This window comes from Poecilia latipinna, unplaced genomic scaffold (genome assembly GCF_001443285.1).
Source record: "Poecilia latipinna isolate Pla-1442-1.1 unplaced genomic scaffold, P_latipinna-1.0 Scaffold1521, whole genome shotgun sequence".
Taxonomy (NCBI): domain Eukaryota; kingdom Metazoa; phylum Chordata; class Actinopteri; order Cyprinodontiformes; family Poeciliidae; genus Poecilia; species Poecilia latipinna.
The window spans coordinates 1-16095 of record NW_015114137.1 but is presented as its reverse complement, the minus strand read 5'-3'; the positions used below and the strand labels follow the sequence as shown (position 1 = coordinate 16095).

The following is a 16095-nucleotide window of genomic DNA, read 5'->3' as shown; positions in this document are numbered from 1 at the left end:
GGGTCATTGGCTGAACTTCATGCCCAGTGAAATTCAGTCCGAGACTGACAACTATAAGCTTCGCGCATGTGGTTCTCACAAAAATCCTGAGAAATAATAAATTTATGTCATCAAAATATGAATAGTCCCAGAAAATATGTATTTTTCCCACAATGCACTGCGAGACCTCTCTCTGCCCCCGTTTGTGAGACTGCTCACTGCCTCTCTCTGGGCTCCGTTGCTATGGTAATTAACGACTGCAGCCAACGCATTGCGAGACCTGAGCTCAAACATTTTAATGTAATTCTGGCATTTAAAATGGGCTGTGTCCCTCTCAGACAGCGGTTCGGGCCGCAGCAGCAGCTGCTGCATCTGAGTCGGTTAGCTGCGAGACAGACCATAATAGCCTGCAGCTCAGAGTTGGAGCCGTGGGCTCCGTTGCTATGGTAATTAACAACTGTAGCTGTGACTGTGTGTGTGTGTGTGTGTCTCAGAGTGGAGCCTCCATTGACTTGAATGGGATTTTGTTGTTTTTCGCAATTTATGTCACCATTTTAATTCAGAATCCCACTAAAAATAATAGCGCACTTCCTGGGATCAAGCTGAACGTCTTGATACCACTTTTGTGTGGGTGGACGCAGCGGTTTGAGCCGCGTTAAGGGTGATAGGTGTAGAACAATAGATTCCTGCCACGCATTGCTATGGGCAGGCCCCAATTAGATGTTTTCTATATATTTTTCTTTTTGCAGTAGATTAAGCATTAAAACAATAATCTTTAATGATTTTGTGTCAATGAAGTGTACTTTCACAGGTTAAATATCTACAATTTGGGATTGCATGGAATTTTCTAAAGCAGAGTCAGGGTCAAGGAGATGGATTTTAAAAAAACAGCTTACTTGATGAAGGAGGAACACGTCAATGCATTTAATGAGATTTTATTTGATAGACAAACTTTAAGAAGTTAATAACTGTGAAGTGGAAAACTAACACTGCACCGTCCCCTACCATCTAAAGCACGGTGGTGGTAGCATCATGCTGTAGAGACGGCCTTCTTCAGGGAATGGGGAAGCAGGTATGGAAGAGGAATGGAGGGAAATATAAAGTTTTGCGAAGAGGTGCATCTTTTAGCATGGTGAAAGCTTACAACCAGAGTTGCGATGAAATTCTGTAGGTTAAAATATGTTCATGTGTTAGAATGGCCTAGTCAAAGTCCAGGCCCAAGTCCAGTCAGTTTCTGACAAGATTTGAAAACTGAGGGTCATAGATGATTTCTGTCTAATTTGACAGAGCTGAAACTAATTACAAAGAAAACTTTCAAAAGACTTTCTGCTGTAATTACAGCAAAAAACCGACAAATTGCAAAGGGGCTGAAAACAAAAGCAAACTTTTTATGTTTGCATTTGCACAAAGTTCTGAGAGCAACACATTTTTTGTCTTGCATTTCATAATTACACACTACTTTGTGTAAAATTTAACTCAAACATGTGATTAGAAGGTTGTTTTTAAAGCAAGTCTGAATTATGTGTAACATAAAACATTTCTCAGTCCACTTTAAATGCTTTTGTTGTGATACAGCTTATTTCATGGTTCTGCACTGTTTGCTGTGGACATGTATGTGCAGTGCACCTTATGGAGGCTTAAACATTGCAGGACTCCAACAGTTTAGTTGTTAACACAAATAATGCACAAAATGCAAAGGGTGACCTCTGAAATTAAAACATTTTCATCTATATCTCCCATCTTAACTTATGTTTTCAGAGTCTCCCCCCACCCCAAGAGAAATTTGGACTGTAATTCTGTGGAGCAGAAACACTGTCCAGAAAAAGTCCCTGCCTGGAGCTTTAACCCCGAAGGATGAGGGAACAGATGGACATGGGGAGACTGAGAGGGTCACAAAACTTTCAGCTCCATATGTCCCCCCCCCCCCATCTCCCACAGTTCTCACCATAAAATGCTTCAAGCAGGAGGTGAAATACAAAGGCTCTTTCATTTTGCTTTACGTTCACTGTGAGTGAAATTTCCTGTTCTTGAACTGACAGGTGCTCTTAACACAATCGCATCATTTTTTATTTCATTTTTTTTTTTTTTACAAGAGTTTCTCTGCATCATTCTTAGATTTATTCCACTCTTTAGACAAATTCTCCCAAAACATTTAGATGCCGTGTAAGAAAAAAACTGTGCAATTTCAAAGCAAAAAAGTATTTAGCTCAACAAAGAGCACAGAAAGTAGTTTCTTTCTTTGCCCTCTGGTGGCAGCAGAGCGGTGCCAAACAAACGAGCTCTCACTCTGAATAACCGGAGAAATCACTTGCGGAAAATATGCAGAGGAGAACTTGGAGTGGCGTCACTCAGCCATCTGCAAGGGGAAGGAAGACCGTTTCTTGCAAGAAGCCATTCATCGCGAGGCCACTGCTTGCTCGAAATAAATTAGCATACAGCTGAAGTTCTGCCCCCAGGGGTGAAAAGAAACCAGCTAAAGGGGCTTTAGTTTATGGAAAAGGGCCCCGCGGACCGCATTGCGTTGCTCCACTGCCTCATTGTACTCTTCATGTGAACTCCATATGTCCCCCTAGTGGCAGGTGTTGCAGTGTGACCCCTGACCCAGCATGCCATATTGCTGGGTGAAGGCTGAGGCTGAATTGTTCCCTGTTGTCTAGACTGTTAGGCAGAGAAAAAGAAAAGCGTGGGAGATCACATTAAGTTGGGAGGTGGAAATACTTTTGCTCATGCAGAGGCTATCGAAAGTGTTGACACCCCTGAATAACAATAAAAATTCCAGGATAAATTATTTTACTTTTTTTAACATTAAATATGGAATATATCCTGTATGCTCCAACAGAAAAACAAACTAAAAGTAACAAAGTATAGTGAATCTGATTAACCTGAGATAAAGTTCATTTAAATGAGGCAATCAATCAAATCAAAATTCCACTGTTGCATCACTTTCTACCTTAGAGTAATAGCTTTAAATCTTTTTACTTTTTCAGATATATATACATGGAAAAAAAATTTCACCTCGAGTTTTAAGGCAGACATTTCAGGATTTTAATGCATCTGTAAAACACCACAAACAACAGGGAACATGACTGATGAAGAAGTGGACAGGCAGACTGAAGGGTTGACGGAAGAATGGCTTGGATCAAACTAAGCAACACTCATTATTTCCATACTCTACTTTTTCCATACTTATTTGACCTGAAGAATAAGTTCACACTTTCCCAGAAGAAACCTCACATTTTAAACATCGCTGCCTAAATCGTTGCAGCACATGACGCGAAGGAATGAAAACAAATCCCGAATGTCACTCAGTCATCAACTCGCGGTTTTCAGGCAATGCTTCAATGGCGAAACAATGCAATTTGTTCAAATTACTAATAATAACCACATAACACCAGATTGACTTCCTATTGTTGATTGAGTTTCTTTGTTTTTTTGCATTCATTGTATGAAGTCCTAAACATTTTTTTTTTTTAAATGGAAGAAGGGCGAGTTCTGTGAAGGCAAACAATGCAGGTACAAGAGACCATTAAATAATACTATTTATTTACTCTTAAAATAGTTTCTTTTTGATCTACATACATGATTTCAAGGAAGTCAGGGTCTTGCAGAAGCAACAAGGACAAAAAAATAAAAATCCAACCAAACATTTCTTGCTAGTTAAAAATACTGAGAATCAAGCTGAATAGAAACAACAGAAGATCAAAGCTGCAATAAGCAAAAGTTTTGACCTGGTTTTAAAAAGAAAATAAATGCTATTAAACATGCGATGTAAAACCAGTCGGGCATCCCTGCCACGTTGCCTACTGATACTGTTGTCACTAACGAGCAGAAATGTTTTGGTAAAGACTTAATAAATGTGGAAGCTGCAAACTGGAAATAACTGGCCAAATAAAACAAAGATATACTGACATCTTTGAGTTTTAAAACATAATCTGCATCATATTTCCAAGTTTACAAAGGCTCGAATGCATAAAGGGACTCAAGATCACACAATAGAACTGCAACGAACTGAGAACAAAAATTCCATTTAGACTTTGGTATAGACTGCTAAAATTGTAAATGTTCCCTTTCTGACATATGGTGAAGTTAATTTATAAATTATGTTAAGTATGGTATTTGAAAGTCAATGTTATTCAATGCTTTACAAGAAAAAAAAAACAGCAAAGCAGTTTGCAAAGGTCATCTATTGATAGAAATTCACCAGCTTGGATCCACTACAGTATGAAGACAAGGTATGACTGGAGGGAAGAAGCGAGAAGGCCCTGAGGAGACCGAACGGGGAAAAAAACCACACACATTAAATGCCTCACACATGAGCACAAACTCAACACCCCTTTTACTTTTTAATATATATATATATACATATATGTATATATATTTGTATATGTATATATATATATATATATATATATATATATATATATACTTATATATGTGCTTAATTCACAACCATTATTAAAATATATTTGTGAATGAGACAGCAAAATCTGCTGCTCTGTAAAGTTAAAATAACAGGCTTTGTACATTTTTAAAAGCAAATAGTGCACATTTCAAGGCATTCAGACCATCTTCCTTTGCAGTAATGAAGGGAAGAAACATTTCTTTTGTTTTTTTTTTAAAGGGTTTCCCAGAGTTTCTTTCTTTTTTTTTTTCTTTTTTAAAGGAGTATGCACCTATTCAAGAGAAGCATGCAAAACGGTAAAAACGGAGCCAGCACTGCAAGGTCATACATTCACTGACAAGAGTCTCTCAGATGAAAACGTGGCTTTCGTTCTGATACGACTCAAAACTAGAACTAGAACGATGAATTATTCTCCAACTCATACATTCCACCTTGTGTTTACATGTGGAAATGAGTCAAATGCTTTAGTGTTGGAATTAAAACCAGCGCCGCACTCTTCCTTTGATGTAACGGTAAAAAACTCAACCTGTAAGCACGGTTTAAACGAAACGTTTCGGAAAAAGCTCGACTCCGTTCACTTCTGGCACCAGCGTCTGTCCTGAGCAAGCCGTTCAACAGGATAATAAAAGCTTAAGTTGCATTCTAAGTCTGTGTGTGAGATGACAATTCATTTTGAAGTAGCGTTGTGTGTGTGTGTGTGTGTGTGTGTGTGTGTGTAGGATAACAACCGTGTGCGGATCACAGATGATAGTGAGAAGTTAGGCGTTTCACCCAGGCGTTGTTTGAGCGGTCAGAATTAACGATGAATCAACCTATGAGTTTGACCTATTCAAGGTAATATTTTCCTCTAAATATTACAAGACAAAAAGAGCAAAAACTTATGTGACCAAGGTAGTAGTTTTGAAAGGAGAAAAAGTAGTAAATACAGTTTTATCATTTATGTACGAAAGTATACAGCTCTGGAAAGCATTCACTGAACCCCATTGAAAACCGCATGGCTTTTCCACCGAATACTGATTTCTGAACTCTTCCTGAGTTAAAACATCAGTATTGTTGTTTTTAAATGAACATTACCTTTTTTTTTTTTTTGCACTATTTGAGGTCTGAAAGAACTGTGTTTTTTTTTTTTTATATTGACCATTTCTCATTTTCTGCAAATAAATCCTAAATTTTTGCTTGGAACTTCAGAGGCATGCTGTCAGTAGTTTATAGAATAAAACAATATTCATTTTACTCAAACATGTACATATAACAAGCAATATCAGCAAAACTGATCATTTTAAGTGGTCTCTTTAATTTTTTCCAGAGCTGTGTGTCTTTAACCGTTATCTGATCTTAAGCCAAACATGCCTTTGTAGTTAAAATGTTGGCTTTTGTAGACTCAAACGTTATTTACCCTCTTTTTCTCTCGTATTTAACCTACATCCAAGTATGTAGATTTTCAGAGGCTAAATTAATTTCAATTGGATGAAATGTAGCTGAAGTGATTAACAGTATTTACCGCGAAGCGTCACCAGGCAGCCCCGCTCTGCGACATGGCGATGCGTTTGGTTTAACATTTAAAGCAGGTAACTGAGGTCTCTCAGCTGTGAATGCTCGTTAAGAAACTCGTCTACATTGATCTGGATCAGCCAGAACAGATGTTTACACAAGGTCTGAACAGAGACTTTTGTTTTTCTATATAAATGGAAGCAGACAATCACTCCAATGTCAACCAGTCTTAGAAATTTAGATGGAAAAAAAAAACAAACAAACTGATCAGTCATGTGTCAAATTATGACAGTAAGGTCCCGTGTGCCAGATATAAGTCTTGATTAGTGAGTCTTAAAAACACTACCCTTGGATGTAATCTGGTGTTATTAGTCCTCTTGTTTAACTCGCAGCAATTTTTGTAACATTTCCCATGAGGGTTGACTGAAACACTCCCTGAACGAACTGGAGCAGGCGGCGGTGCCTCTGCTGGACACTGTGCAAAGTGAACTGCGTGTATAGCAACTGATCTGAATGCACATCCAGTGTTGAGACCTCTAAAATTAAACTCCCTCCGCAACTTGTTTTGATCAGGTACGGTTGCCATATATGTACGCCGTAATAAAAAAAACAAAAAAAAACTAAGCATGCCAGATTCAGCTTGATTTTGAATGCTATCGGAAAAGAGAGGGAAAAAAAATAAAAACAGATCGAAAACATTCCACTCAAAGTGTGCAGAGATGCAGATCAACAGCAGTGTAACAAAATCTAAAGCAGCAGGCGCAACGTTCTTTAACTTGTGAGTACGAGAAACAAAAAAAAAAAACTACCCAACTCAGGTATGCAGGAGTGACCGAGGTAATGAACGAAGGGAGGATATTGCTATCGTGAACAGATAACCCGCTCTTGTTTAAGTTTTACTTTGCACTCGCAGCACTGTGCCACTTCATTATAGCTAGGTCGTAGTTGCCGAGTGTGGATTTTGGGAATCACGTCAGTAGAATGGCTTTTAATAAACGAGGAAGTTAAAAATAGGAGTCCAAGATAACAAGGAGTTTAGAAGCAGGTAAGGGCTAGGCTGCAGCCTGTATCAGACCGGGCGGGGCGTGCGAACGCTTTTAAAGTAGATATTTGTGCCCGGCGTCCTCGTCCAACGTCAGGTCCACCACTTCGGGAGGGGACACCCAGTTTGGGTGAGCGGAAACATTAGTCCAGAGCTGTGATTGATTTGTGCTGTTTAACTGCTCCACTGAATTGTCCTTCCAGGAAGACAGACTTTTTATCACCCCTCCGCACGGATGGGCGCATCTGGATATGAAAAAGAAAACAGAAAAACATCAGGACTGCTTCAAGTGCAGCTTAAACAAACACAACCCCCCCCCAAACTCGTCTTTACCGTGCGTTCTCTTGTACTCCGACTATTTCCACCTCACTGTCTGAGGAAGCAATGTTAATCTGGCCTTTGTGTTGAGAGCTCTCCTTGTGCAGCAGCTCTGCCTCCACACGGCCTGAAATAAATAAGAGGGACAGTCACACATCAGGAGGGGGATCAAAGCAGTAGCGAGCTACAGGCCCTGCTGACACATGAAGACTGTAGCTGCTTTGACAGAGACAACGAAGAGACGGTTACAGTTCAAAAACCGATTGGATTGAAGGAAGTAAATCAGCAGATCACAGGCTTAATTCTCATGGTGTTTATTAAAAAGAATCAGCTACGTTTTCCTGCTTTAAAGAAGCGCCACTTTTTTTTTTTAGCAACACCAAATGAAAACCAGGGATGTGCGTGTGTGGGATGAAGTGTACTTCAAAGGCCTCTTGCCGAGATTAAAAAGCCTCGTTTTTTTTTTTTTTTCCCCCCACCACCGTTACTTATGGAAGACACACCCCCCCCTCTCAAAGCCACCGCACTTCAACCGAGAGGAAATGATCAGATCGGATACACCGGGTTTGTAACTGACCTGAGATCGAGCTCAGAGCTCTTATACACCCAGAGGGTGCTGCCATGTCCTGGCCTCTGTGTGTTTTTAGCTCATGCCTTATCACCGTAGGCCGGACTGTCTCCACACTCATACTCTCCTGGTTAGAATCAGTGCCTGAAATATCATAGTGACCCACTACCGGAGGCCCGTCTGCAGGAGACAAAGAAAACACTTCATTATTAAAACCATGCCTTTAGGGAGTAGATGCATTCTGCTTGGAAACGGACTGGACGCTGCATCTACACAAGACCTCAAGTGGCATCAAAAATAAAAAAAATAAAATAAAATCATCCTCATATAAGTCGGCACGCTGTAAAACATGCATAAATAAAATGGGTCTGCAACAGCTGTTTTTTTTTTTTTATTTGTTTATTGGTTTTTAAAATAACAGCCATCCACATAAAAACTACACTACAGTTTTTACAAAACACTTAAAAATAACCTTGCTCTGTGAGTGAAACACAGTTAAGATGATAAATAGCCAAACAACAGAAGAATAATCGTGGAAGAGCGGGAGCGCGCGGCTAATCTACCCTGTAAAGAGAGTCCCTCAGAGCGATGCGCACACTCTGTCATCCAGACGTCTGTGTAGGTGTTACAGCAGGTTCGTCTGCACAGCATGTACAATGAGAGAACTTATGAATAGCTGACAGAGCTAAGATATACTTCAACCATGGTAACCAGGGAAACAGAGCTCCTCCAAATATAAAGGTCACGTTTTGATGATAGAAAAAGGACTAATGTAAACCAGGAGAGTCTCTTTGGTAAACAATGGACTGTCCCTTAGTGTTTTCAATGCACGTTTTGATTGTATGCACCCAAGTGTACGTCATAGTGTTGGCAATACTTCTTTTTTTTTCCCCATTTAAAAAGGTAACTTCCGTTTTAATAAATCCATAAAGGAAGATGCTGGATCCATTTAAATCTAAGCAGAAAAAAACACAAAAAAAAAAAACAAAACAAAACAAACCCTTAAAATGTTTCACCTTAAAAACAACATTCAGAAAAACCTAAAACAAAACTACAGGGACGAGGGGAAAAACGATCGGTAAAACGTCCCGTCAGTCGCCATTCAGATCAGCATCAAGCACAGATATACCTTGAACACATGCTGCTGATGATGAGAACTAGTTTGGCCTTGCACTACGTAGTTATATAATCACATGCAAACAGGTGGTGGGAAACGATGTGTTCGGCTTTGAGATCCGGGAAAACAGACAGTCAGTCATTTACATACGGAGCGCTTCTCCGAATCCCGGCTGTGAACGTTTATGAGCAAAGGACTCCATTCACAGCTAACTGATGCGTTTGGATGTCAGAAGCGTTGTGTGTTACAGATGTTACCCCCTCACATACAGCAGCTTGCAAATGGATTCGCATTCCTTCAAACTTTATCAAAGTTTTAACTCAACGCAAATACAAATGCTAATGTATAATATTGGAATTTTATGCGATCGACCAACACACAAAGCAGAGCGTACTTGTGAAATAAAGGGGGGAAATAAATAGTGGATGGAAAAGGATAAATTGACATAAAAAGTAGGAAAATACATGGCAGGGGCAGCATTGTGATGTGGGGTCACTTCTTCAGCAGGACATGAAAAGTTGTCTGACTTGATGCATGTGGAATGAAAAGTAACAACCTGAACACACCATTCCCACCTCAAGACAAGGTAGTGGCAGTGTCATGCTGTGGGGATTCTTTTCATACAGCTTGCCAACATACAGCCAGAGTTAGACTGGGAAGGATTTAAAGAATGCATGTTAGAATGGCCTAGTCAAAGACCAAAGTTAAATTCGGTTGAAAAGTCAGTTGAAAGACTTAGAAAATGTTCGTAGCGCTATAAATCTACCTCAACTTGAGATGTTGTGCAAAAGACAACAGGCAGATTTTTTTTTTGTTCTAGATGTGCAAATCTGTTGGAAACACACTGCAAAAGATTTAGCTGATATAGGCGAGCTTGATATTGATGTGCAGAATACTTTTAAAAAATAAAATCACATATTTCCCTGCCACTTCCCAATGTATGCACCGCTTTGTGACGGTCCGTCGTAAAATCAGTCCAAATAAAATACGATATGGTCTACAGTCGTGGGGAAATGTAAAGTCAATGAGTTCTGAACACTTTTGCAAGGCACAGTATGTCATTTAGTGTACAGAGATGTTTGAGGATGAGTGTTTTCGAACCAGAGAAGACACTGATACAAGTCAGACCAGTCTGTTCTTCCTTCCTTTTCTCTCTTTTTTTTTTAGGAATAATTTGTAAACATCATCATGCTCCATGTTGCAGCTCAATCAATTCAGTTCATCCTTACGTTTAAGCTAATAAGACACTGTGTCATGGAGCTCAAGGCCAAGCTGGGAGGCAAAGCCAGTGCAAACAAAAACACAACAAGACAAATACATCAGTGACGATTTGACACACTTGCCCTTCCAAGCCAACTTCCACATCTAGCACTTTTCCTGAAGTCCACAGTCTGACAAGGCTGAAAACAAACAACAACCTTTTTTTCCCCCCTCAGTAGCTTCACATTGCTACAAAAAATAAAAGCAACAATTGAAACAAATCTAACAGAAAGGTAACATTAGACATGTGCAGAGAAAAAAAAGTATGGTAAGAATATTGCATTTTATATGTATAAGCAAATTTATGATAAATGTTCTGCTGTTAGTAAAGCTATGCCACCAAGATAGATTTAAAAAAACAAACAAACAAAAAAAAAAAAAGAGTTGATGCAAGAGCTTCCTGAACCATTTGCAAGCTTGGTGCAAACAGTTCAAGAAATCACGAACGACGTGGAGTGTTAAACCTGATTGCTACAGAACCAGCACTAAAAAATGCTTTAGAACGACAAGGCACATGCTATTACTCAGCAGCACCTCACCTAGCGCTGTAATCATTTTTCTGCCCAGGTTCCCTAATGCACATTTTAGTAGGAGTTAAAATATTTTGTATGTGTTTGAACAGCAAATAAAATGAGAACAAACAAGCCTAACAACCCATATTGAAATAACAGCCCTGATTGATTTATCAGTGTTGGAAAAGATTCAGTGTCCGTGTCATAGAAGCAGCAGCAGCAGCAAATCAAACGGCCGAGTTGGAGAACTCTGAATGTCAAATCTCACAGTGATTCAGTGCCAACAGACACACTGAGCTCAAGGTCTGCACAGAGGCCAGTTCCAGTGACCAGCTCAGGTCTGACTGCTGTTAATAGTGTATTTGCTCAGAGTCTGTCCCATCATATTTAGCTGTAACAACTGACTGCCACGCTTTTCAGCATCATCTAGTTCTAGATTTTTTTTTTTTTTGTTTCATTTTGTTTTTTCGTTGTTGTTGTTGATTAAAACTACAGAACCTGAAGTAGCCTCTAAACATTCAAGAGCCCAGGGTCTGGAGCACCTATATTCCCATTCTGAGCGACCGCTTCAGGAAGGATGTTATTGTTGTTCATGGGAGTGGGAGCGAGGCTGTTGCTCTCTCGCGCCAGCATGTAGGCGGCCATAGTCTCCGCAGACTCTGACGAGGGCAAAAACGAGCTCGGGGGGGACAGCTGGGCAGCCTGCTGGCCCTCGGGGGCGTCGCTTGAGCGCTTGGACGAATCGTTGTCCGAGTCGAGGTGGGCCAGCTTTTCCATCCAGATGCGGAAGCGCTCCTCGGTCTGGCGCTGCATCACGGCAAAGCGTGTCATGGCCTCCTCCAGAACGCTGCCGATGCCGTTCCTGTCCCACGAACTGGTGTCCAGCAGCCCATGAATCTGGGCTCCCACTCTGGATCTCTCCGACGCACGTCTGAAGCCAGCTTTAAAGACATTGAGGCCAAGCCATAAGAAAATACAGTGGCACGTTTCATGCTTCGGAGGTGGACTTGTGTATTAAAGAGAAAATGAAGGTCTGTTTTGGGTTACGTGCAGATCGACTCTTTTTCATGCTGATGGACTACATCATGCAGTTGAAGCACTCAAATTGGAATCCGGGATGTAAAAGAAAAAAACAAAAAAAAAAACATGGCTGAAACGGTTTCATGTACTACGAGATACCGAGAGGAGGAAAACTGGATGTGTTGGTGACCCATTCAGTGACTATGGTTTGGAAAACAACTGGTAAGTCTTTGAAGTACACTCATCCGTCTAAAAGGAGTTACTCGCAAACCTTTGGAGACAGAAATGCCTCCGGAAAGAGTTCCTGAGTCGTAGTCAGCAAGTGATTTTGGACACTTCAACTCACACATGAGCATTTTGAAGAAACAGGAAAACTGCCAGAGTTAGTGTTTACTAAAGATGCACCGAGAAATCAGCTGGTGACCAGAACTGGCTGATTTGCAGCTAGGCCTATTGTAAAATCAAAAATCGGATCTTTTTTTCTGACCATAGTAACTAAGAGTTGTACAAAACTACTTTAAAAGGAAACTGGATTTTCTACAACGTCTGCTCTTTATCTAGTCTGTAAGAGAGTGGTAGAGATCCAGATAACAGGAAGGCTAAATGTAGATTCAACCTTTTTGAGCTTTCAACCCCTGTCTGCTATGAAATATGTGGAAATTAAAATGGTTGGCAATCTCTTGGAAACCTTAGATTTACGTTAAGGATTAACATTTTCCATCATTTCCACTGAGACTTTTTTTGATTATGCTAGGAAAACTAATGCACCTACTCAAAAATATTACAATACTGTCACGATTTATGGAATTGTGACATTTCACAATTCCATAAACATTGTGAAATATCAACTCCAAAGTAAGTCTTCTGTCCTAAATGTTAGCAAACCTACATTTTTCAGACACTCGCCGCTCACGGCTGTGAGACCTCCCCTTTGCGCCTAATAAAAATAATTGCCTAGTCACAGAAGGAAAGCCAAAAGAAAAAAAAAAAACACCAATGTATATGACTTTTCTTAAGAAATTGGAATAGGTCAAAAATTTCTATTGGCAGGTTAAAGCTTTACAAAAACACTGAGACTGAAAATGAGCCACAATTTTCTGACTGGTGCATTTCTACTAATTACCTTCAGTCTTTGATTAGTGCAGGATTTTTACTCTTTATTTTAGCTCAGAAAAGCTCCACCTGCATGTTTGCATAAATTATTATCTACTAGAAATAAAGAGTTAACCCCTTACACTATTTTGACTGGTGTAGACATTCAGTGACTCCTAAATGTAAGTAAAAGTACTACCAGTTGAATTTTGAAGCAAAACTTAATAAAATAAGAGCCAACAACTCAAGCTAACGCAGGAAGACTTTCGGTAGAGTCGGTTTAGAACAGAGGGTGAAAGTACCTATGTCTTTGTTACAAATGAAAAAAAAAAAAAAGAAAATAAAAAGCAACTACATTTTTAAATCAGTATCACTCAGTGAGTTGAACAATGTAGACTACACTTCCAGCATGCATTGATGAGACAGAACAGAGAAAACATGAAAAGTACATAAGACACTGGACATAAGCCCTCTAGATAAACTACGCTTTTAAAAGACAATGCAAATGACTTTAGATGATGAATGGCAAAAGATAAAACCCACTAGAAAAAGAAAACAGAGTGACTGATAAAACAAGCACAAGAAGCAAGCTCTGCATTACAGTGACGGAATGAATTATATGTAAGACTTTTCTATTCAATTTGCCTAAAACCTGATATTCATGCAGGGAACTCCTCGTTGTTAACCTGTGTAACTGATGACCACTGATTACTCTTTGTTATATGATCTGATATTCTTTGATAATGTATTATAGTATTTTACCCATAAAGTCTGAATATCTGCTCCTATTAACCAAGTATGCTATATGCATGTGGTAGGACAGGGTAATGGAGGTTACCTGGAATATCTGTCTTGATTGTCTTGCTTCCTCCGGAAGTGTCATCATCGTCGGAAGAACTGGTGCTGGAGTCACACGTGAGCTCACTGTCACTGGTGCTGCTGTCCTGCAGCAGGTTATACTTCTTCCGAGCCGCCGCCTCTCGCTTCTGCCTCAGCAGACGCATGCGCTCCTTGTGTTTCTGACTCCGGTGGCCTTTGACTTTCCCCAACTTGCCATTGGTTTGTTTTTCCTGCCCTGGCGCCACTGCGGTTGGCTGGCAGCGGTTCTTCTTAGCGGCCATCGCGTTTGGAAGCATTTCACTCTCCGAATGCGACCGGCGAGACTTTCTGCCCCCCGAAGCTGTGGCAGACGTCTCTCTTTTTTCTAGCTGGCCAGGATCGTTTGCAGCTTCCATGCTACCCTCTTCGCCGGCAGGACGAGCAGCACCTTCTTCCCCCGAGGAAAGTGTGTCCGAGTCTGCCAGGTGGCCACTGGAAGAAGGAGACAACATGCAGGGATTCGAGGAGTCGCTCTCGTAGACGCGACGCGACACAGGCTTGTCACTCCCTGTGGAGGCATGTTGAGACTCTGGGGAGTCCCGGCGAAGCTCCTTCATTAGACATGGCATGGAGAGGAGACTTTGCTCTCCCTCAGTATTCAGGGGGCTGTCTGCTTCCTTCTCCCTGGGGGGCGAACTGGTACTAGTTGTTGTCTCCGTTTTCAGATGTTCATCCTGTTCTCCTTGAGCAGAAGCCGTAGCGGTCTGTGCTTCTTCGAGAGACTCGGGGGTGCATACAGCATCCAAAAATTCCTCTGCCTTTTCTGAATCAGCCATTTCTTGAGAGAGTTAAGCCCAGAGCCCAAAGGTCCAGGAAAGATGGACCAATGTGCCTGGACAGGAAGCTAACAGCTGCAAATAAAAACAAAGAAAAAGACTCTGAAATCAGATTTATTAGATTCATCCTTGCATATAAAAAGATAAAGATGAAAATCCTTAAATAGCAAAGAAACTGAAACTGAATATTTTAGCATTAAATAAAATCGACCTTTGTATTTACTTTACATATTTTGGGCATTTTTATTTAAAAGTAGCCTAATAGGAGATATTTGCATATAAAAGTTTAGCACAAATTCAAGTTACTGCTATTCCGTTTGTTTTTTATAATTCTATTAGATACAATTATATTTAATTCTACAGTAAATATAGCATGCATTTGGGTTTTTAAAGGAAATGTGCAGATTTGAAAGACATCCTCTACAGAGCATATCAAAAATGTAAGTGTAAGCAATACAATAGTAACACGGTTTAAGTTTGCTTCAAAATATAAACTTAGAAGTTGTGAGTGAAAAGTGTAAAAATCTACCCGCACTTTTCATTTGTCATGCCCTTTAAGCATTGTATCACAGTCACCTCAAATCAGACATTTTCCTTCATATGCAGCGTTAGCGCCAATCAATAGTCTACTTTTACATAATCATACCTACAAGTAATCACACAATATTAACCTGCATGTAGGCACATAATGACTTCGACTTTTCTGTGTCCGTTTTGCTTAGAATAAAAATGGATTTCTACCTGAAGAATGACTTCCGTCAGTCTTTGACTAGCGGCTAACGCAATCTTTTAGCTGCGCAGTGAAGCTAAGGTCGGCTAAAACATCAACCTCCGCAAACTTGACTGGAAAAGCGCGAGTCGTTAAAAAATCAGGTTGCAGGACAGCTGCACTGCAAGATCCTATAAATGGAAACAGTATCTACCCAGCCAGAGTGAGACCAGGCAGGTTGCAGGGTCAAGCCAGCAGCTAATGCTAACAGCCAAAGTGGTAGCCTCCACATAGCAATCTGTTGGTTTAGACTTACCACAGCGTTAGTTATTCGTACATCGACGTCAGACTTTTTGTCATTTTCGAAAACGGTTGTTTTTTTCTTATTTGCACCGAAAATATAGTACGCAGCTGTATTCAACTTAATTCTTTGTAAATGGAAGATATTTGTGTGTGTTTTGACGCAGTGCGCTCGCAGCTCTATTAGCAGTTAGCTTGGTGTTTATTTTAAAATGTCTCCATCGCTATGCGGTCGACTTCCGGTCCCTTCGTCGTGCTTGCGCCTCCCTCAGGATGGAAATAGGTACTACGGGAAACATTGCAGTTTAAATGTTTGAGCATATGGTTCTATGGAGCGCCATCAAATTTTATTTCAGGTATGCAGATGGCGCAACTGAAGACTAAATAAACCTGGAGTTACAAGCAGGTAAAGGTAAGTGAACTTTTGAAATTTGTATGCAACAGAACACAAATGAGTTCAGTTATTAAAACAAAAAATAACTGAACTCATTTGCTTCATTTGCATATGAATTCACATTTCTTGACTACATTGTATTTTTATTGTTTTTTACTACACTCGTTTTAAAAAACAAAAGAAGTGTGTAGTCCTGGCACAGTGTGCTACCAGACAGAATAGATCAAGGGAGGAAC

The 16095-nt window shown here is 40.2% G+C and overlaps 1 protein-coding gene across 4 annotated transcripts; it reads right to left on the bottom strand.

The window, feature by feature from the left end:
* Positions 1–5751: 5751 nt before the first annotated feature.
* ark2n (arkadia (rnf111) N-terminal like PKA signaling regulator 2n) lies at positions 5752–15785 on the bottom strand. Of its 4 annotated transcripts, none has more exons than XM_015058181.1 (5): positions 15482–15779; positions 13640–14531; positions 7810–7980; positions 7248–7359; positions 5752–7159 (listed from the first exon to the last, which is right to left on the bottom strand). In XM_015058181.1, exons 2-5 carry the CDS (start codon positions 14454–14456, stop codon positions 6970–6972), a joined length of 1290 nt encoding a protein of 429 aa, XP_014913667.1. In that variant the 5' UTR covers positions 14457–14531; positions 15482–15779; the 3' UTR covers positions 5752–6969. The 4 variants fall into 4 exon arrangements, with proteins under 4 accessions (XP_014913667.1, XP_014913668.1, XP_014913670.1 ...); XM_015058182.1 differs by lacking the exon at positions 15482–15779 and adding an exon at positions 15198–15453; XM_015058184.1 differs by lacking the exon at positions 7810–7980 and having other exon boundaries at positions 15482–15766.
* Between the last annotated feature and the right edge of the window lie 310 nt (positions 15786–16095).